Below are 24,572 nucleotides of genomic sequence, written 5' to 3'. Positions count from 1 at the left end.
AAAAAAAAAAAACACATTATATTGTAATAACAGTAATTATCACATCCATAGCCGCTGATCTCCAAATACAATCACCACAATACTATGTATACAATATATATCATCACATCAGCCCTAATTCAATTGATGTTATGTCATATGTTTAAGCATTTTATTAAAAAAAGCAATAATGAAATGATGGATCTGTTTGTGTAATTGACACATACCTGTAGAAATTACATACTATACATTTTAATAATTGGTCCATGGGACTGAAATGACTGATATTATGATGTTAATGTCATAATATGACTCCTGAAATTACCATTTCAGTCCCCTGGTTCAGTATTTAATGAATCTGTTGATGATTATGACAGGTTATTTCTAAAATATCAATGTAACAATGACAAAAGAAGCGTTAATTTCCACAAAACACCTCCTATGAGAGCCAGCAACCACACATGGTGAACGCATTGAGATCGTGAAATCTCATAAATGTTTCGGGAACTTCATTTGATGGGAAGTTAAGGCTCTCTGAGAACACAGATGTTGTTGTGTTTAAAAAAATCAGAGGTTGTACGTCTTACGCAAATTCATCTCCCCCAGGGCGGAAAGGAGGACACTTGTAAAATATTTGACCTATTTTATTGAAATTATTTTTTTGCTGTTTGGTAAACACTAAAGTTATTATTTTAGGCTCAAGCATAACGAGAAAAACTCAAGGGACTCTGGGATAGCTCTATAAAAAACAGGCATTTAATACAACATATGCCTTTATTGATAATCTCGAACATGTGCTTCGTAATGAGTTTGTGTAAACTCCAGCTTGTAAAACAAACAGAAAGAAAGACTGGCTTTATTCTAGAGGTAATCAGATTTTTAAATAGTGTCTGAAAAAGGAATGGGAACCACTCTGACTGCTAAATCCACGTTCTATATATCTATTTAATTGGTCTAATATTTAGTTACTGATTGTGTTGTTCTGTACTGACCTTTGTAGGCTCTGATGAAGGATATACATTTGTCTTATTGACTGAAAGTAATATTTACATTAAAATAAATGGGTAAAAACTCCTAGAAATATAATAGTAATAGTAATAGTAATCATTGTCAGTTTAACATCTGTTGGTGAACACTAGTGAAGGCATTTCTTACAGGTACTGGCCAAAAACGAAGTAGAATTTCATATTTATTATTCGGCCAGGGAACAAGTCTCAGTGCATCTGGTTTCATTTGTTTAGTTTAGTTTTTAAGAGACAGTTTTAACTTTTAAGAGTCAATTTGTTGTATTTTGTTTTTAGATGTTTCTACAGAGCGTCGTTATAAGAATTTGTGTTGGTCTGGTGGTCTATGTTGCGTTTAGCGTGTAATAGTTTGACATAATATTGCCAAATCTGGCAGAAATGAACCAACTGATTTGATTTTGGAGGCTAAAGGTCAAAGGTCATGGTCACTGTAAGCTCATATTTGTCCATTTTATGACCATGATATCTCAGGAAGGAATTTAGCGATTTTTCTGTAATTTGGCACAAACTTTCACATGGACTCAAGAGTGAACTCATAAGATTGTTGTGGCCAAAGGTTGTAGGTCAGAGATGCTGACCTTAATGAAACCATTTTGAGTCATTACTAGTAACTGAGAAAACGACACAAAAAGATTATGATGTAACAATACTAGATGACTGAATTCATGGTTGTTTTTGATAAATTTTTCCTTTTACCCCTCATATTTTGACATAAATATCTGTACTTTATCCTTTTCAAAACATTACTTTTATTTTTTGAGAATTAAACCGGGCTCACTTATGTAGTATTTTACATCATTAATGAAACAATACCACATAAAAAGATGATTGTTTGATTTGTAGAGCAGTGCAGATCACACTGATGAGTGATGTAAAACACGAACTAGACAAAACAAGTAAAGATGACGATTTAATGAATCTAAGACCAACAGAATTAATTCTAATAGGATGAGGTTCAGTAGCTTTTCACTTAAATAGCTTTTTTACCTTTTTCTCTTTGAGTACATTTATACTTTTGTTTGAGTAGAAAAGCTGGATCAGTACTTCCACTCACACTGCAGTTATAGAATCTGTAGTTCTACTTGAGTAAATGTTTGGGCTTTTATTACTTCTTGGTATTTTCTAAATAAGTTTACCTGGTGACATTTGTTACTTACAGTCATCACCTAAGTATTGGCAGTGACAGAAATTTTGTTTTTGTTTTTGCAACTTTTGCTGCTTCAGTGTTTTTAGATTTTTCTCCACTTTTTTATCCAAGATACCTTTATAGCAACTTAACAAGTTTCAAAGACTTTCATTGGCACATAAATTACATTTAGGCAAGGAATCAATTTTTGTCACTGAAACAAATTAATGTTGAGTTTCTATTAGAAGCAACTTGCTTTTAGGAATGTGAAAATTCCCTGATAAAATAAAAAAAGTTTTAATTTCTTGTTCTTATATTCAATCTAAGTGAAAATGTTTTCCCTTCTTACTTGTTTTACCAAATACATGATTTTCAGAATGTTACACAATTTGGACAACCATGGGGAAGTCCTATTAGCTGGTTCACTGTTGCATAAAGTACATTTGTTATCAGAATTTAAAACTCTTGAATATACAGAACTGTGTACAAGTCTTGTTCCACTTTTAACTTTGTTGTTTTTTCAAGGTTGAAATGATCATACATATTTATTACTCATTCTCTTTTCTTTAGATAGAATGGGAAAATACAAGAAATATGCTTAAAAAGCCTTGAAAACACACAAAAAACTGAACTAACTGTGTTTTGTAAAGGTTAAAGTTACTATTTAGTGTGACCTCTGACCCCATGACAAGAAGCAGCACAAATACTTAGAAACATCTGAAAAGTGATGAATGAAACCTGGTGTAAAACATGAGAAAATCAATGCAATCAATCGCATATTGTCTAATCTGAAGGTTACGTTAAGTCTTTAAATAACTGTTTAAGACTAAATATGACCCTTTGGTTTATAAAAGCATTTTTTTCCCCCTGAAACGTTTGTTTTTACTGCTGTACATACTTCACATATATCAGGTTGAATCTAAATATAGAGACAAATGCATATGTGTGGACATTAGAACTTTACTAAACCAACAAACATAATGTTGGAACAGGAGTTTTGCACAGAACGGTACATTTGTTGGATGTATTTAATCCTGTCAGACCTAAAAGGACACTCAAACCATCTACTGATATAAAATATTTAATACGTTTTAACCACTAATCCCATCAATTCATGTAAATAATTAGTGTAAAATACAGTTTGTCATCTTTTCATAGTTATCAGATATGACCCATTAGTGAACGTGGAAACACCGTCATCTTCTACAACATTGATTCTCATATAGTTTTACAAATAGCAGCAGTTGTAGATGCTTTGTTTACTGATATAGTTAGTTGAAAAAGTCAGTTTTTCTTCAGTTTTCATGTATTTTGATATAACAAACTTCAAATTTACACTGAGCTTCGATGAACATCGACATGATCAGGAAAATAAATACAGGAAAATATCAGATTTCCATACAGAATGTAAAATACAGAGGATAATATTGTAATACATCATGAAGGAAATGTTAGATGTAGAGAAAACATTATTAGGAAGTTGCCACAAAAATAATCCTTAAACCTCTTGAGACCCAGGAAAGTCAAAGTTTTGGCTTTTTACATTAAATAGTTGCCCTGATTGGAAACAGCATGATGGAGCAGTTTCTTCAGATGCATTTTGTTTACTTTTTTTTTTAATGGAACATCATTTGCTGTAGACTTTTTTTTTCAAGTTGTGAAACTCTTGTCCCCTATAGAAGACAAAAAGGCATAGCTGGGTCGTAGTAGGTTAAGGGTTAATGTAATATATTTAAATGTAATGTGTTCATGATGCTGAACCTTAAAGGGGAAGTCATTACCGGTTGGTTAAAATGTTAATCCACTTAAAATCTAATGAGGATTCAGGGTTGTGTTTGTCTCGGTGCTGTTGCTCCCACTGGACAACGTATCCACTTTTTGCACGTCTCAATTTCAATTTTTATTTGCTGCCTTCAAGGTCAAGAGTGAACTTTGAAACTCAAAATTCCGCCTGAGTTTCTGCAGCTTCACACTGCTGACGTCCGCTGCCCTTTGGCGTCCTTTAGCATAATGAGATCACACATCAGCCTAGTTGGTAAACATGAGTGTGTTTCAACAACTTTATTGATGTGCAGTCATGTGACGTCTCAAAGCGGATTGTTCACTTTTTCCGCTGACATTTGGAAATGTGCCATTTAGAGATTCAACCGGCAGAGTCCGGTATCATCCAACGAGGATACACAGGCCTTTAGATCTGCTTTTAATGCCGGAAAGTGTTGAGGAAGGTGTATTCTGCTGTTGAAACTTGAACAGAAAGTGCAGTGTAGGTTTCTGAGTTTATTTTTAGCGTAGCTGACAATTCGTGGTTTAAATTTTTTTTATGCCTACAGGATCTCAAGACATAAATCATTTTCTATATTTAAATGCATAAGATAAGTTACCATAATAATGACAACATTAGAGCTGCAATGATGACCCAGTAAGGGTCAAAAAACCAATCAAAAATGACCTGCTGAGGTTGTTTTCTTGCAATATTGTTGTAATGAAAAGTTGCTATTATTTCATATTCCATGTGTTCCTCAAAAAACATGCTCTTGATATCATGCCATTTAGATTTTTAACTGACGTTTTATAGATTTTGTGATAGAATTTTTTGTTTTGTATTACTACCCCAAACTTCCATAGATCGGTTAAAATGACCCGCATTCATTTTCAATGGTATTTCATCTGAACCTTTGATTCGTTCTACAGCAAAACCAAAGAACTCAAAAAATGGATGTTGACATTGTTCCATTGCTGTTATATACTACATGCCCTTTGCTTTTCAAATTTTCAAAAAACATTTTAAAATGGTTAAAAAATGAAAAATAAAAAAAATTCAAACATGAAATCATTCTTTTTTTGGACCGAAATATAATACAAATAATTATTTTTAGCATCACAAAATGAAAAAAAAAAAAGGCATAAAAACACATTCGTTTTAAGAGTCATTTCTGACCCACTTATTAAAGAGTGTAGGGTCCAGACACTTGTGGAGCTAATCAATTAGTTGTTGATTATTAAATTAATTACCAAATACACATGCTCACCAAAAAAAAAGTCCCTCGTACATGTTTCCCCGCACTTCGTTGTACTTTACAGTCTTAAATGAGTGCTTAGATATTACTACTTTTCTGTGGTGTGATAAATAATGCCATCTGCTGGACAACTTATACACTATTTCCAAAAACTTGATGCCAAAATACGTTGAGGTATTGTTGTTTTGAGTGATTATTATTGAGTTCTTCGTTGTTTTTGTGGTAACTTTAAAATATACTTCATTCAGGTAACAAGCATTCAAGTTATGAGGTGAGACTGAAACAAATTGCTTGTACTTATGAAAGATTTATGTGAAATGTTTTGGAGCTCACTGAGGTTTTTCCAAGTAACAAAAGCTACTAAATGCAGCTCAGGTCTAAAGACACACACACTGTCACTAAGTTAAACAAAACAGACCAAAATACACCCCGTCTTACAGTGCATTTATTACTTTTTAAGCTCTGACCTATTTCGTAACTCCCCGCTTTTTCGCGTCTCAAATCAGATCTGTCACTGCTGCAGCGACTGGAGGATATTCTCCAAGACGGTCACATTCATCACCTCCTATTTGTCTTCAGTTGTTTCCATGATTTCCACATCCATCACAAAACAGCATCTTAATGTAGATGTCATTTATCTGAGTGTTTTTCCATTAGATGAAAAGAGAAAGATCTAGGCTAACCGTATATTAAGTGCCAGGTCTCACAGCCAAGAGATGAATTTGATACTCAACACCAGGCATCTCGGTCTCAGTCGTCTTTTTTTTATTCAGCCTTCGCTTTTCTCCATCATTTCCCCGATTGTCTTCATTTTTCAACTGTCCCCAATGAGAGCCTACTCGGGAGCTGTTAGATGAATGCGAGGGAGGAGACAAGAGGAATTCAAGGCTATGGAAATTGTGCATATTCTCTAGTGTAGTCATACTTTCTGTGAGGTATTCCAATATTTAAAGCCCATAAAAAACGTCTGCTTTACAAACTACTGAGTAATAGAGTACAAAGAAAACAATGTGAGAGCTTCTCCAGAGGATTAAAGCTGATAAATGACTCATCAGTTTGCTCTGAAATCTGCTCAAAAAGCGTCAGGAGCAAGAAAAAAAAAAGAATGTAAAGGGATGGGTAACTTTACAGTGTCAGAGAATAGTGGTGAATATGCAAACCCAGCAGCAGTCTACACCTGCCAATGAATAATGTCTGCAGCTGTCAATCCAGATACACTTCACTGAACCCAAAGAAACACAGCGCTGTGTTTGCACACACGTCTGGAAGCTGCCAGTCATCACACAGGGCGCAGTCTGTGAATTACCGAGTCATTTACCCACAATTCCACCACTCCTCTCAGACGCCCTGCAGTTCCTCACCTCACTAGAACATTATTGCCGTCATTTTATTTTGATTAGAAGATTTTTCAAAGGTTTAAATATTAAAGACCCCCCCCCCCCCCCCCCCCCCCCTCCACACATACACACACACACACACACTTCCCTTCCCTTTCTTCCAGCCCCCCTGGAGTCCTGACAACACTTATACCGACGGATGGACAGCTCATAATTAACTTTCTTTCCAAACAGGAAGAAGGAACTGCTGTCGAGGGATGACCTGCAGTTGCCATGGCGACCACTGTACGATCTTTACGAGAGGGTCGTTTACTCCAAAACTGAGCATCTGGGTCTCATCTGGTTCCCCAAGTATGTACTTAAACATTCACTCCGACCTGCTGAAGTGAGAAAACTTCAATTATATTAATGTTTTAATGACTTACTGCTTTCAAATCTCATAACAGCAACATTAAAACTTAACTGAACCTCATCCTAAACTGCATTAAAGCACCGTTTCACGCATATTTCATTGCTTTTTTCTTCCACTTTAAGGGTAATTAGAAATGAAGCCAACCTTGATTTGATTTGTCCACATTTTAAAGCTTCTATGTTGTATCGTGTTAGTTTTTACTGTATTTACTGCAGTATTTTATTCTTGGAATCCACCTTTTTCCATGTTACTGAGGTCATGTCTCATATTTATTAAATTAAAAACAAAGACAATTTACAATATTTACAAGTGATGCATTTCCATAAACATATTTATTGCGCATTTTAACATTTGACAGCAGTTTATGCATATTTCATTGCATTTTTCTTCCACTTTAAGTGTAATTACAAATAAAGCTGACCTTAATTTGATTTGTCCACATTTTAGTTTCAAGTTTTTGTGTTGCATCAAAGAAAGGACAAGGCTAGTACTTTTAGCTAAATAAACACACTGCTCATGTTTATCAGTGTGTTATTTCACGGTCCCAATTGGTTATTAAGTAGATGCATTATTCTTTTAAGTAAAAAGCCAAGAATTGGACAAAACAACAAACTCTAACAAGTGGTGCCAGGCACAGCAACACATATTGTAGCTTATTTTGGCATCGATCCAGCTGATGTCATCATATCTGTGTGTGTGCTGATGTCAGCATATCAACTGCCTCTATATACTTAATTGAAAGAAAACTGACGTTTTTATAGATGTGAAATTTTGGCCATTATAAGTAAATAGGAGATTAAAAAAAAGACTTTTTCCAAAATGTAATCACATCTATTCTTAGTCACTGGCAATCTATAAACCCAGTTTGGTATGAAGTCAATCAGTAGTTTTGCTGCTACAGACATTTGAAATTTCGCCCATTCTAAGTAAATGTAAAAAAAAAAAAAAAAAAAAAAGATTTGAAAAATTCATAAAAAAATTGGAACTTTGACCTAGTTTTCTCAAAATGTAATCACATCTATTCTTGGTCACTGGCAATCTATAAACAAAATTTGGTATGAATTAGACTAGTAGTTTTGCTGATAGAATGTTAACAAACAAACAAAGAAACAAACCGAACCAAAAACAATACCCCTTGCCTCTGCTTCAGGGGGCGGGGTAACAAGGGGAGGTTGTGCAATCTGTTACTTCACCTCTAGATGACATTTAATAATACACATTGCACCTTTAAGGACATTGCTTTGGAGACAATGTGGACTTGTTCGCTTGACACAAACACCTGCAGGTTTTAGAGCTGATCGACTCTCTTCATCACGTAAATACACTTACTTGCCTAGCAACGTTAATACTGCAAACAATCCACAATGAACCCACTATGCCATCTTTAAAGTATGATATTTACAGTGGCACTCAGCCCCATTGAAATGCACACACTGCACATAAGTCCTAATGAAACTCGAGGAAGAAACACCGGATTTGCAGAAGGAAAAACAGCTTATTTAATCAGACTAATCACACTTCTGTTGCACTGGACCAGACTCAAGCCAAAGTGAAACCATCCGCCTATTAATCAACTGATGAAAGATGTTTCAACAAATGAGATAATTGTTTAATTAGGATTGCTAAACCTGAAATGTGAGGATTTGAGTTTTTTTCACTATTGTAAATCTCAGTTTGGATTTGGATTTGGATGATGTTTGTCAGGCTTTTGGTTTCAATATTCTGATATAATAGTTAATTAATCAACCGTGATTCAATTCACAGTGAAAAAAAATGGTACAGCCCTAATTCATTTTTGGTGCAACTCATTAAAAATACAGTTTAAACCAAACTGAAAGCAGAAAGAGTTATTCTATACGTATAAATGGGTAAATAACACTGGAGGTAACAGGGAAAAAGACCTATGGCCACCAGTGACCAAAAGCATTTACTGATATAAAATATTTAATACCGGTTGATCCACTAATCCTATCAATACGTGTAAATAATTGGCCTAAAATACAGTTTGCCATCTTTTCATGGTCATCAGATATGGCCCATTTGGACGTTCAGAGGCTCCATAGTGAACATGGACACACCGTTGTCTTCTACAACATTGATTCACCAGTAAAACCCATGGAATTTGATCAATGACAGTGATTGTAGACACTTGTTTCATGTTCAATTAATGATATATTTTACTGAAAAATTAACTTCCATTTTCCTGTTTTGATATGATAACCTTTGAAATTACTCTGAGCTATTGTAAAGATCTATATGATCAGCAAATTAAACATAAGAAAATACTTGAATTTCATTGAAAAATGCAAAATGCAAATGATAATATAATGAATGGTGATAAATCACTTAGCAAAGATTAAATGTAGTTTAAAATTCATTTGGAAGTAGCCTCAAAAATATGTCTAGATCTTTAAGGGTTAAGATAAGAAGGAATTCACATTTTACCTCCTAGTGGTGAATGTTTATACTTTTTATTCCTCTTTATTTGCTTGACAGATTTGAAATTTTCAGATCAAGATTTGACCCAATGGGTAGTATAACAATCTCAAAATTAAAATTGTATAGAGGAAAATACCTGATTATCACTGAAAAATGCTTAATACACAAGATAATGTCATAAGTACTGGTGATAAACACTTTGAAAAGTTTAAATGTACTGTAAGTTCTATGTCTGTCAGGGTTAGAGTTCCTTTTAATGTCAAATTTCTTCTTGAAAACCTTGAAGTAAATGTGTTTTCATTCTGACAGATCCCACAGTTTGTTAAGCAGAGATGTCGACAAACACACACTCACACATTTCCTCTCTCTGCTTGTTTGCAGCTCAGTGGACCACATTCTGAAGGCTTTGATCAAAAGCTGCAGACTGTAAGTCGCATCCTCTGTGATCATGTAATTTGTGCTCCGGATAATGTTCAGCTTTGATCTGCAGTTAAGTTCTGTACTGTATATCAACGTGTCTGCTTCCATCAGTGTTCACGTCGCTCTCTTTTTTCCCCCGTTTCTCTGTGTGTTTGTGTGTGTTCTGGTAAACTTCCCAGGTATTTCCCCACGTCCTCCACCAGGGAGATGCTGGATGAGTGGCGCCCCCTGCTGTGCGTGTTCGATATGGTCATGCAGAAGGCCATCAGTAACATGGAACTGTTCCTGCCCACCATCATGCCCGTGGAAGAGCACGGCCAGGGCTTCCAGTAAGTGGGCCAACAAGGGACGACATGGGACGCTCCTCACACTCGCTCTGTTTAGAAAAAAAAAAAGCACCGCCGTTCGCCAAGAGCAGCCGGTCCGAGCCAACGCCAACACAAAGGGTTCATGAACCTTCAGCAAAAGCACTCGTTGTTTATTTATGGATCAGTCTGGGCCAGCAGAAAAACTAAAGCGTGTTGGACTCCTAGCCCCTTAATGGAAGCTAAACCTTATTTTTCGCCCGGTTTGATCCCAGTATTTTCATTAGATGGTGTAGCTGGCTCTTACAACCTCCCTGTGTTTCTTCAATCGCACTTCTTTAACCCTTAAAGACCTAGAACTATTTTTGTGCCGACTTTCAAATGAATTTTTCTCCCCATGTAACCTTTTATCACCTTTTATATCATAATATTATCCTCTGCATTTTGGATTTTTCAGTGAAAATCCACCATTCTACTCTTGAAGAACTGCGTAAACTAAAGAAAAAGTGATGTTTTCAGCAAAATATATCATAAAATGTATGTAAAAATGCATCAACAGCCACTGACATTTATCAAATTCCATGGGTTTTACTGGTGATTCAATGTTGTAGAAGATGACGGTGTTTCCATGGTCACCAAAAAACCTCTGAACGTCCAAATGGGTCGTATCTGATGACCAGGAAAAGCTGAGAAATGACATTTTAGGTGAATTATTTTAATGTATTGATAGGATTTGAGGTTCAAAAGTTATTACACATTTCAAATCAGTAGATGCTCTCGGTTGCTGGTTGCTGTGTACATCTTTGAGGCTTAACTACAGATATGTGAACAACAAAACTGATTCTAATTCTGGAATATTATTTATTTGACAGTTCAAAATACACACTATTCCATTAACTATTAGATGTTGCTGCCAATTTTGACATTTCAGAACCTTTAACCTATGACATATTGGCTTAATATCCTAAAACATGTCTTCTAATCATGTCAGTGCATGCTGCCGTTCTATCTAAATATTTACATTTTCATGATATTTAAAGTCAACCACCATAGTTTTACTAATTTTTTCCCATTGTATCATGATTTTTCCAGTATTTTCAGATGTAAATGTTTGCGTTTCGTCATCCGAGTTCACTACGGAACCTCTAAACATCCAAAAAAGAAACACATGATGCCACACAAAAGCTGTGAAACTACATTTTACCTGAATTATTTACATGTATTGATAGGATTAGTGGTTCGACAGTTGTTAAACATTTTAGATCAGTAGACGTTTTATGTTTCCAGTGGCTGTTTGGGTCTTTAAGGGTTAACTGTGTGTGTCTTTTATGAGTACATTTTGGAGCTTTACACCTGGGAGCGCGAATAAAGAATGTACTTTTTGCTTTAGAACGTGTTTCCCCCACTAATATTTTGCCTTTTTTGAAAACCTTTGCACCTTTTCTTTCTGCACCCGTCACTGTTGTGTTCCCGTCAGCAGGCGTTTTTTCGGCGCGCTCGGTGCATTCTTGAGTGGATTCACTCTTTCGCAAGCTATTTGTCTGGATCTACTCTTGGATTCATCAGCAGTTTCCGAGCAGTTTCCACAATACATCATCTTTAATACTCTATTTTTCCATTTCACTTTTTCTCTCGCTCCTTGAGAATCTATGTGGGAGGGAGTGAGTTCATATTTTTGGGAATTGCAGATAGATGAGGGGGATTTGGTTGCAGCCTCAGGTGCATGTATCGCTTTGTGTGTGTGTGTATGAATGTGTGTGTGGCTATAACAGTGTTTTGTTGGTGTGTTTTCAGGTTATGGTTCGAGGAGTTGATGAATCTGTGGGTGTCGGTGCAAAATCAGCCGAGTTGGGAAGGGGTGAGCCTCATGTGCAAACACACAAACACCATATTTCTTCATCTCCACGGACGCTAAATAAAGTGATTTGCATGTACTTATCCCAAAGCGTTTACTCAAAACAGAACTTTATTGACATGTGCAAAGTGGTTTTCCCTGCTGTGAAGAGTCTAATCCACGGAAAATTCAACAAAAAAAGAAGAAGAACCGTTTTCTTTTTTTTTTTTTATTATACCTTTTTGACTTTTCGTCCTCTGAAAGGCAGCCCTCAAACTTCTACAGAGGTTTTTGATTTGGTTGATGATTCACTGGATTCTGACTTTGTTCTTGACTTTAAACAGTTCCTTGTTTGGAGCCTGAGGCGTTCAACAATCCTTAAATATTTTAAAGTCTCCAACGAAAACAGGATTATCAGACACAGAGCAGGTTCTATTTGCTACTTTTCCTGGTTGAGCTGGATGGAGAAAAACCATTCGATCAAATCAATCAGTGGTTCCCCAGAGCATATACCAGAAAATCTACGTTTTTACACCACATTAATTCACACATTTCTATAAGAAAAGACATTTTCAGCAGACATACAGACTGAAAGTGTCTCTTGGGGAATCGCTGGGATAAATGTAATGTTTCTGTTACCACTTGCATGAGTTCACATCTAAGTTAATTCCATCTCCTTCCTTCTTAGAAAACTGATGACATCACCAGGGTTTATGCAGGTCATTAAAAAGCATTAAAAGTCATTAAATAGATTTTGTGAAAATTAAGGCCTTAAATGGCATTAAAAACCATTAAATTCGATGTCCAGAGGCATTAAAAAATTAAATACACTTGATGGAAAAATTAGCATTGTTATTTATGACTTATTTTGATATATAAACATTTAACAATTTTGATCGGACGTATAGTATGATGATTTTAATACACAAAGTCACATTGCTGGATGCTTGGAATGCAACATGCTCATACTGTGGTGAAAGGGGAGGGAATTTTAGCAAATGTCGGAAAAATAGGAAAATGCAAATTTCAGCAGAAGTGATTGGAGGAGGAACTATTCAGAACCTGGTTAAAGCCTGTTGAAGGTAAACTGTCATAAAAGTAGATGTAAAACTGTATCTGCAATTGGACCTGGGCATTAAATTTATATAAAGTGGCATTATAAACGGCATTAAAAAGCATTAAATTAGATTTGGTGATACCTGCAGAAACCCTGATCACCTAATGTTACCCCGCTAGATGTCGACCAATAGTGGATTCTCGAACGTCAAAATAATAGCGATAGTTTGGATCAGAAAAGGCAAATAACTGAACATTGGAGGTGTCAAAGTCATTTTCGTTCAGGGGCCACATTCAGCCCAATTTGATCTCAAACAGGTCAGACCAGTAAGATAATACTATAGTGAGGCTTACGCTGTCAGGGGCCGACAGCAAGGGTATATCCCCGAAATCCCCCCAAACCTCTGCTATATATAAATCTATCCATGATAATTATTAGACAGTCGATATGAACTCAGTTTGAGCTGCATCAACTCACATTTTCCCCACAAAACTCCACCTAGTGAATGAAAATGACCCCATACGAACTCTGGATGGTAGCAAGAAAATGTACATTTGTAAGACGATCAATATGAACCAAATTTTATCTCAGTCGGTCTATTATTGCTTGATTTATGTCTAAAAAACTGATTTTCAACTAAAGCGCCCCTATTTGAATGACTTTTGACTTAATACTCATAGAGAAACTGAAATTGATATGGTTCTTCCACTAGGAGTCCCCTGTGTTGGTTATCAAGGGAGAAGAAATCCAACCAAATCTGTTTGAGTTATCACGTTCACATGAAGGACATCCAGCAGTGGATCTGGTGGACCATTACATCCCCAAAACTTGATTTTGGGGATATAATAACCTATAAAAGTGCAATTTTCATAATATTATGCCTCAGCTTCTCATTTACACATGTGTATCACAACTTACAGATCACAGTGGATCTACAAATACACAAAACATTTAGTAACAGGCAGAATATTGTTGAAATTCCTCTTGTTTTACTTCAGAAATTTTAGGTTGTATATTTGTTCAGGTCAATCACATTTTTAGTGAAATGATAGTTTGTAAATGTAAAACATTTTCATCATGTAATTTAACTTTTTTCACTCTTAAATATATGTTAAGTGCAAAGGGAGGTCACACTAAATATGACTATTTTGGTTTATAGAAGTTGTTTTTAACCTGAAACTTTAGTTATTCCTGCTGTTCATACTTCATATATATCAGATTAGATCTAAATACAGAGACAAATGCATATGTGTGGACATTAGACTTTTACTAAATCAACAAACGTAATATTGGACTCGGACTTTTAGACAGGAATGTATGTTTGTTGGGTGTATTTAGTCCTCTAAGGCCCAAACAGACACCCAAAGCATCTACTGATCTCAAATATTTAATAAGTTTTAACAACTAATCCCATCAATACGTGTAAATATTTGAGTAAAATGCAGTTTTCGTCTTTTCATGGTCAAAGTCAATGCATATGTGTGGTCATTAAAAATTTACCAAACCAACAAACGTAACTTTTATAAAGGACTGTCTGAAACTGTCTGAACTACAGCCACTTGCACTTTGGACTTGCAAATCTTGGTTTCAGTACTTTTATTCTAGATGCTTTCACTTGCAGAGCAGTCTGTTTGAGATATCCAAAGACACTGTTGTCCATAAAGTCGGAATACATTTGTTTTCAAACACATTTCTCTTTTATTCCTATTTATACACATCAGTATTCACCTTTGACCAGGTCCAATGATTACACACTGAGTTCCAGTTATACTTTATCTGTCAAGGATAAATCACATTGTCACAATCATTTTATCAGAGGAGGGAAAATATGTTTTATTCCAACTTTATGAGCAACAGTGTAGTTGTGTTCACACCGCACACGACCCAAAGCATGGTTCTGTTTGACCTGGACTGAACCCAGTTCTTTTGATTGGACCAAAAACAGGCCATTTGGTCCAGGTGATGTTTCCCTCCTGCAAATTTAATCCAGACCAAAAAATGTACTGTTTGCATGGTTACTAGGTGCAAATATTTTCCTATTAGATTATGGAAGGTTAACACTCCCTCCAATCTAAATAAAGATTCTTTCTCATCAGACCAGTTTTTTCTAATTAAAATGGCATTCCCAGTATTGTGACAGCTGTGGTGCTTGATTGCTTTCTTTTTTGCACCATTGAGTCAAAATTCCATGAATCCCATTAATACAGAACTTCTGCATCTACTCTTTGCCTCTTTTTTTAGGCTGTAAAAAATGTACCCTAATGTCATAGGTTTCTGGCCAGTCACAGGTGTTTTCAGATGAATAGGTGGGTTAAATAAGTGAATGACAGCTGTATTTACCAATCACATTGCACCAGATCTAACCATAGAACCTTGGAAAAATGGCCTCACATCATGAAATGACATTAGATTAATCTATATAATTTTTTTAAATTTATCTTTGAATTTTGTGAATGAAGCTGCAGAAGGAAGGCATTTCTTATCTTCTCTATGTATTTAAGTTAGTTTGTTTTATTTCATTTATTAGTTTATTTGGTCGGGATAGTGCACGTTAAAGAACATCTTTATTAAAACAACACTGGATTTTAACCAAAATGATAATTTGCATTCATAGTCCCTAAAAACAATCACAATTAAAACAAATATAAACATGAAAATGAAAGTACAACACATTAAAAGGTTAAATGTATGCACTTATTGATGTTAGGATCTTGTTTCTGTTTCACAGATTGCTTGTATCTTCTATTTTCTCGCTATTTTACTGTTCTTACTTCTACCTCTTACCATTTTTAATATATACATTTATGTTTATGTACATTTTTGCTGTTATAACATGGTAAATTTAGCTGGTAACAGGAATAATAGAGTACCATCTTATCTTATTTCATCTTCTTCCCCTTGATTTCAGCTTCTGGAGCTTTATTTGAGTAGAAGTAAATGCAGTCACTGACAGCTATCCAACTTTAATTCATCTTAACTTTAATTCTAAAACCAAGCTTTAACCCTCATGGTGACGTTTAAAGGATAAAACGTCTTCTTAACCCTTTCATGCATGAATTATTAGAACCTTAATCAAGATTTTTTTTTTTTTTCCTGAGTGTTTTTATTCCTCTTTAGGCATGGAAAAAAACCCAATGTGATTTAATTATTTTTTTTTCAAATCAACGTGTTTTTCATGGAGTTACAAAAATGTCCACTCAGCTACACCATGAATTTTATTCTTGAAGCAAAGAAACATGTGTTTAAAACCCAATATCATAAAGTGATATGAAAACAGTGAAATGAAACCATGTTTAATGCAGCTAATCTGATGTTTTCTCACATTTTAACAAATTCTAATACTAATTATTACTCACTTCATGGAGATAATATGCAAAAAATAAATATTAACAATTGATTTCCACTCAAGAACCAATCAAGAACAGCAGAGTTAAATAATGGTATGAATTGCAGTTTATGAGATGACGCATAAGTGTCCACTGTGTTGGTTGATATGGAACTAAAACAACAAAACCCATGAATATACAAGAGTAAAGCTGTAGAGTAACTGTCCACTGGAGTGACCACTATGCATGAAAGGGTTAATGTTGACACATCTTCCCTAAAATCTGAATGAACTAACACCTAATTCTACAAATGTGAACTGACACAAAACTTTCACCCTTTAACCCGCCTCATAATAGATTGTATTACGACCCTAAATGTTGATTGGAAATACTTAGAAATCACTGAGCAATGAATCACGCAGCTTTCCATTTACGCTAAAGAAATGAAAAGTGTAATTTGGAATGACACACTTTTCAACATTTCCTCATTCTGGATTTTAGCCAAAATGATAATTTACATTCGTAGTCCCTAAAAACAATCACAATTAAAACAAATATAAACATGAAAATGAAAGTACAACACATTAAAAGGTTAAATGTATGCACTTATTGATGTTAGGATCTTGTTTCTGTTTCACATATTGCTCGGGTCTTTATTTTTTCACTATTTTACTGTTCTTACCTCTACCTCTTGTCATTTTTAATATATACATTTATGTTTTTTGCTGATGTTTTTTGCAGTGTTTTTGCTTTTTGCTGTTAGAATATGGTAAATTTCCCTTTAAACAGGAATTAATACAGGATTATCTTTTTTCATCTTTTTGCTCTTGATTTCAGCTTCTGGAGCTATATCTGCATAGTAGAATCCTTGTAATTACAGTGAATGACAGCAATCCAACTTTGATTCATCTTAACTTTAATTCTAAAACCAAGCTTTAACCCTCACAGAGACGTTTAAAGGATAAAACGTCCTCATAATGTTGACATGTGTTCCCTAAAATCTGAACAAACTAACTCCTAATTGTACAAATGTGAACTGACAAAAAACTTTCACCCTTTAATAGAGTATATTACGACCCTAAATGTTGATTGGAAGTACTTAGAAATTACTGCGCAATGAATCACGCAGCTTTCCATTTAGCTAAAGAAATGATAGTGTAATTTGGAATGACACACTTTTCAACATTTCCTCGTGTCGATGATTGAAATGTTGAAATGTTGTTAATGTATCTGCAGTTTCCGCCTGGTGTGCAGATAAGATTTTCCATTTGTGTCTTTCATCCGACTCACGGCCCAGAGGAGTCTGGACGTGCACACTTCCTCTCCCCTCAAACATCTTTTTTTTTTTTTTTTTTTTTTCCAAAGTGTCTATATATAATTCTTGGAAAGACATCCTTCACTTCTGGGAATGTTCTTTGTACTCGTACTGATTGTTTGTCTGATGTTGTCATTCAGCACCTAGTGAACCTGTTTGCTCGCCTGGCCAACGATAACATCGGCTATGTGGACTGGACCCCTTATACTCCCACTGTGAGTCATTAGAGGAATTATTTGGATATAGAAGTGTGTCTGTTAATGCATTTTGTCGCGGACTGCCGGGCCTGCTGTGTGAGGGGGAAATCCCGCTTGTGTGTTTGCAGATTTTCACCCGGATCCTTCGCAGTCTGAACCTTCCAGTCGGGGTCAGTCAGATGGTGGCGCCACGATATCTCACCAACTCATACGATATTGGACACCTGGTGTTGTGGATCACAGCCCTTCTGGTACGCAGTGCACTCAAAAGCCCAATAGAACTAGGGGTGTGAGAAAATATCACTTCCATGATATATCGCGATACTGTATCGATATCAAAAAGGACTGTATCGATATTTTTAGAGATTCATTCAAATGCAGACATGGCGGAGGTCTATTTTTGTTTCTTGGGGGTTTTTTTTTGTATTTTTTGGGAATCCTGTAAGCTCTTTTATTTCTATATTCACATGGGTATTTTACTCTTTATTTCTATATTCACATGGGTATTTTGCCCTTTTATTTATATAATTCAAATGGGTATTTTACTCTTGTATTTATATATTCACACAGGTATTTTGCTCTTTTTATTTATATATTTACATGGGTATTTTACTAATTTATTTCTATATTCACATGGATATTTTACTCTTTTATTTCTATATTCATATCGGTATTTTACTCTTATTTCTATATTCACATCAGTATTTTAATCTTTTGTTTCTATATTCACATGGATATTTTACTCCTTTATTTCTATTTTCAAATGGGTATTTTGCTCTGTTGTTTGTATACGGCAAAAGTACGATTGTGATATAGCAGGTTCTACATGTATTTTTTTCTAAATTGATAACACTTTTTTAAAATAATGATTATTTCAAGCATCCTAAAAGCACTTTTTACTGTCTGAAAGAGGCAGATGTTAGTTTTCCAGGAAATAATCTTTCAAAAAGAAATATCGCTTTGTTAACAGTATCGTGATATATTGCGATATATCATATAGTGATCCTAGTATTGTCATTTGTATGGTATCGCCAGATTCTTGCCAATACACCCCTAATTAGAACGTCTCTTTCCAGCTTCTTGAATGTGATTAATCTGTGTTTTCCCCCAGGGTGGACCAGGAAACCCTGCTCAGAAGGAGCTGACCTACCTCTTCAACAGCATCGCATCCTTCTACCATCCGTCCAATCACGGCCGCTGGCAGGTGAGGGCCTCTTATCTGCTCTCACACTCATAAAACCAGCAGTGAGCGTATTTTCAGCCGCTTGTTGATTTATAACCTGTCATTCAGAACTTGGCTCACCGTCTGCACGCAAGCGACACAATAATGAAATGCAACAGCCACATCACAGATCTGTTTACGTTAGATAGGATGTGTTACTGGACGATGATGCTAACGTGTACATCTGTGCAGTCTCGTCTGATGCGGCTGCTTCAGCGTCTGCCGGCGAGCGTCGTGCGGCGTGTGCACCGCGAACGCCACGCCATTCCCTGCTGGATAACGCTGGTTCCTGAATCCCAGAGGCTGACAGATGACGACCTGAGAGAGTTCACGCAAAGTCTCATTGGAGCCGCCCTGCTGGCCATGTTCAGGTACTGCACAGGGGTTCGGGAGGAGGAGGTTCAGGGATTATGGGATTTGGAGGTTTGGGGAAAATCCTGTTACTCTATTTGATCTTTTATATCGTGCAGAAACCTCGTAAGTCCATTTTTGGTCAAAAAACGGTTCTATTGGTCAGTCTTCACATTGGCCTGAGGATTTTCGAAATATTTAACCAGTGTTGAAAACGGCTTTTGACTCCATTTCTTAACTCCATTCATTTATTTAGAACAAGGGTGTCAAACTCCTTTTCTTTCAGGTTCCACTTTCAGCCCAATTTGATCTCCAGTGGGTCAGACCAGTACAATAACAGCATAATAGCCTATAAATAATGACAACTACTAATTTTTCTCTACAAATATTTACATTTGCAAACTATCATTATTGTTCATTTTCTTGAATATTTTCCGCATTTTTAAAAATTTATTTTGTTGATTCAGTCTTGAACAACATGAAAACAATGACAAAAAACCAGGATATTTCAGTCTGATCCAAGTTATTAACCCATAAAGACCCAGTGCTACTTTTGTGGTAGTTCCCAAATTATTATTTTTTCTCTATATTTAACATTTCTTAAGTGATTTGTCACTATTTATCATAAAATAATTCCCTGTATTTTGCATTTTTCCAGTAAAAATTGGGTATTTTCTAATATTTAATATACTGATCTTGTAGATGGTCGTAAAACCTTAGATTAAAGTTGAGGGTTATTATATCAAAAACAGAGAAAACTGAATTAAAAACAGACATTTTTATCAAAATCTATTATTAAATTAACATAAAACAAGTTTCTCTGTTCACTGTCATTGATCAAACTCCATGAATGTAGAACCACGTAAACTGAAGAAAAAGTGATGCTTTCAGCAAAATATATGATCGAATGGATGTAAAAATACATGTACAGCCACTGACATTTATGAAACTCCATGGGTTTTACTGGTGGATCAATGTTGTGGAAGATGACAGTGTTTCCATGGTAACTACGGAGTCTCTGAACATCCAAATGGGTCATATCTGATGACCATGAAAAGATTTTACACCAATTATTTACATGTATTGATAGAATTAGTGCAGGGGTGTCAAACTCATTTTCTTTCAGGGGCCACATTCAGCTCAACTTGACCTCCAGTGGGCCAGACCAGTCAAATAATACCATAATAGCCTATAAATAATGACAACTCCAGATTTTTTATATGCAAAAAATAACATTAAATTATGAAAACATTAACATTTTACAAACTATCCAAACAAGAAAAGATGTGAATAACCTGAAACAACTGAAATTTCTGAAGGAAAAATAAGAAGAAATAATAAGAAAAATGTGATCAATATTATACCTCAACTTATGATTAATACATGTACATTACAGATCAGATCTACCAAGACACAAAACAGGCAGAATATTGTTAAAATTGCATTTATTTTTCTTTAGACATTTCAGATTGTTCATATTTGTTCAGGTTATTGAAGTTTTATTATTAAAGGATATCAGAATTTAATGTTCTTTGCAGTAACTCAAAGAGAAAAGAATGGTGTTGCCATTATTTATAGGCTTGATGTCATATTATTTTTATCACATGAAACCAAGAAGAAAATTTGGAGTCATTATTTTTAGGTTATTATGCTATTATTTTCGAGTTTGATGCCCTTGACTGTTAATATCTTCTGTTCTGCACTTTGCAAATTCATCCTGCGGGCCAGATTGGAACATTTGGCGGGCCAGTTTTGGCCCCCGGGCCGCATGTTTGACACCTGTGGATTAGTGGATCAACAGGTATTAAACAATTTCTATCATGGTCACAACTGTATGTTTGGGTCTTTATGGGTTAATGAAGGATTTAACATCAAAACTTAAAAATTACACCATGAAATATGAGCAAGTGTCACTAGTACGATGCTGTTAACGGAGGTAAACCCACAACAAAGAAAAGAACGACAACATCAGGTAAAAATGGGTCATCTGCGGAGTGTAAAAATAGTCCAAACAAACGTGAGGCTGATGGGAAGTGTTTCTATCCAGACACAAATACATACCACAGATGTCGCCGTGGGAGGAGGTGTGAGCGTATCGCTTCAGTCTGACACAATTAGTGGCTCATTATCCCACCATTAAAACCAAACATTGTGCAGGTCTTCAGATAGTTGGAGTCGGGATCAGGTCTGCTGCGAGTTCTGACTGAAGTCTATTTTAATATCAGTGTATTTATTTTAACCTCCCATACTTTTCCACACTAACACCACAAATACCAAAACATTTCATTTAACTTTAACTCATTCCTACGAGTCACACCAAGGTTGAAATAGAAAAATGTGTTCTTTTTGTTTGTTGTTTTCACCTTTTTTAGGTATTTATTTTATATATATGCTGGAGCTGTCATCACAGCAGTGTCTCAGAAGTGAAATAAGTCAAGTTTAATATGGAAAACCTTGGTATTTATATGAAAATTGTTTTCCAGTGGTCGGATGCAGCTAAGTTCTGTTTTTTAGGTACACTGTGAATATCTTTTTCCATTTTAAGCAGCTTTAGACTTCTACTCCACTACATTTCAAAGTCAGAAATTGTACTTTTTATGCCAGTTTTTCTTTTGGTTCCTGTGTAGTGAAAACCACAAATCTCCAAAATGTGTTTATTTTGGACATTTGTGATAAACTAAAGGATGAACGTAACACTCTGTCCACACTAATATGGAGATTTAGCCAACATTTTTCTCCATGTTTGGGCCTCTTCAGTCACTGAAACTGACATTTCTTAAAATTCCACTTGGGTGCATTCACGTGAACAACAGAAAGAGAGAAAACAACAGCGTCACATAGCGATTTGCACCTGAAATATTAAATGTAGGTCATACAGGTGTGTGAGTCAGTGTATAACCTGCAATAGATCATGGTGAGAATCAGCACATTTACAGATGGAGACATGTACAGGTATATATAATAAATAAATAAATACACTTTAACATCCTGAGCAAACACTGTTAATAATAGCAGGTAATAAAAAACAAAAAGTATAGTGGGGAAAAACGCAGTACCAAAAATAATTAAAAAAAAAAAGAAATAACAGTAAAGACATTAGTTTAACACTCAATACATCATGTGACATGGGGTATAATTTTAAAAAGTATAATAATTGGACAGTTTTTACACAGTCACACCATTGTTTTGTGCAATTTTGTGCTTTTGTCCCTGTGCAGCATCACTGTAAATGTTTACCTTTAGAAACAACAGTTCATTTTCTGTATTATTTTGTTCATTTTTGTTCTTTTTCTTGGATATTTTGCTCCTTTTTGTTCATTTTCTTAAATATTTCGTTGCCTTTTATTCAGTTTTTCTTATTTTGCTAAATTTTTCAATTATTTTGTTAGTTTTATTCATTTTCTTGAATATTTTGCTCCCTCTTGTTCATTTTATTTAATATATTTCAATTTTTTTTAATTAATTTTCTTAAATATTTTGTTCCCTTTTCTTCATTTTCTTAAATATTTTGTTGCCTTTCTTTCAGTTTCTTTATTTTTTTTGCTAAATTTTTCAATTATTTTGTTAGTTTTGTTAATTGTTTTAAAAATCTTTTGTTCCCTCTTGTTCATTTTCTTTAGTATTTTTCTAATTTCTATTCATTTTCTTCAATATTTGGTCCCTTTTGTTCAGTTTCTTGAATATTTTGTTCATTGTTGTTCATTGTCTTCTTTATTGTTCACATTTTTTTGTTAATTTTGTTGATTCAGTGTTGAACAACATGATCAAAATATGTTCAGTCTTTATTCTTACACATCTTTAAACACAAACGTTCTAATGTGAATTCCTTTTTAATAAAAAAATTGAGATGTTATGGTAGTTCATGATACGTTTTTCTAAGTTTGGGTCCAAAGGAAATTAATTATCTTTGATATTTTGTTCATTTTTGTTCAACATCTTCTCTATTTTTATCATGGTTTTGTTAAATTTGTTGATTCAATCCTATTTAAGTTCAATCGTATTTTTTTTTTTTTTTACATATAAATGCTTCATTTTCTTGAGTATTTTGTTCATGTTTGCTCATTTTCTTTTATATTTTTCACAGTTTTGTTCATTTTCTTTATTATTTTACTACTTTCTATTAATTTTCTTTAATATTTTACTCCCTCTTGTTCATTTTCTTTATTAACTGGACAATTTTCTCAATTTTTTATGTTAATTTTCTCTATTTTCCTTACTTTTTCATTCATTATAGTTCATTCTAGGTTTCGGTCTCAAGGAAATATCACAACGCTACTATAATCACTGCTGCAAATTAAACCACTAAATAAACAGTTTAAGTTAGTTATTGTTAAAATGAGCTCAAATCTTGAACATCTAAAGCAGTAAAATGAATCAAAAACACCAGAAATAACCATAAAACACACACGGGGATGATTTTCATAGTACATTTTGTAGATAAAGCTTCATACTTTGATTTTCTGGTTGAAGGATGTGAATATTTCCTGTTCTATTGACGTTTCCTGAGTTGGAACTGGTCATCAAACACCTGAATCAGTGTCAGTCGGTTAAATAACAGGCTGAGCGGATGTCCTGGACACGCTGCCACACAAAGCCTTAATCTGGACAAACACAGGTCATCGGTGATTATCTGTCCACGTGTTGTTGTTGTTGTTTACACTGTGCTCTCTTGTTGTTTTTGCGCCCTCTGCTGGTGACGTGCAGTAAAACGGGCAGTACCGACGCCGCCTACGCCCTGCAGAACCTGGCTCTGCTCACACCAGAACTCACCATCCCTCCTGTCCTGGAGAAGTAAGATGCTTTTACTGCCTTTTTCATTTTAGAAGCATGTAAATTTACTTTTTAAAGTGCAATTGCCTGTTTCTCACTTCTATGTTACAACAATACATATACATATAAAATGATAATATATAAAACAATATCTTTACAGATTTTAACAGCATATTTGCATGTTAGGACTGTATTTCTCACATTGTAACTGTATTTTTACGCGTTATTACCATTTTCTTTCCTTTTTGTCTTGTTATATTTCTTATATGTGTACATTCGGTGTTGTGCTGCTACTGGAACATTTATTTATTTTATTTGTTTATTTCGAACATGCAAAGAAACAAAATAAAACAAAACAAAGCAAATTAAGACAAAAACAAAATAACATTTAAATGAACAGAATCCATCTTCAAGTACATACAAGTCTGAATTTTGTATGG

At 34.8% G+C, this 24,572-nt stretch overlaps 1 protein-coding gene across 1 annotated transcript in view; it reads left to right on the top strand.

Annotated features, from left to right (window-relative positions):
* Window positions 1-24,572, top strand: part of psme4b (proteasome activator subunit 4b) — a 95,164-nt gene that overhangs the window by 10,793 nt on the left and 59,799 nt on the right. Inside the window, exons 3-11 of the mRNA XM_030121768.1 lie at window positions 6,719-6,835; window positions 9,717-9,761; window positions 9,935-10,084; window positions 11,855-11,918; window positions 17,733-17,807; window positions 17,918-18,040; window positions 18,901-18,993; window positions 19,204-19,382; window positions 24,067-24,153. Coding sequence (XP_029977628.1) covers window positions 6,719-6,835; window positions 9,717-9,761; window positions 9,935-10,084; window positions 11,855-11,918; window positions 17,733-17,807; window positions 17,918-18,040; window positions 18,901-18,993; window positions 19,204-19,382; window positions 24,067-24,153 — 933 coding nt within the window. The remainder of the gene's footprint in view (window positions 1-6,718; window positions 6,836-9,716; window positions 9,762-9,934; window positions 10,085-11,854; window positions 11,919-17,732; window positions 17,808-17,917; window positions 18,041-18,900; window positions 18,994-19,203; window positions 19,383-24,066; window positions 24,154-24,572) is intronic.

The sequence above is a fragment of the Sphaeramia orbicularis genome, chromosome 19 (genome assembly GCF_902148855.1).
Source record: "Sphaeramia orbicularis chromosome 19, fSphaOr1.1, whole genome shotgun sequence".
NCBI classification, from domain to species: Eukaryota; Metazoa; Chordata; class Actinopteri; order Kurtiformes; family Apogonidae; genus Sphaeramia; species Sphaeramia orbicularis.
This window is presented reverse-complemented; position numbering and strand designations above follow the sequence as displayed.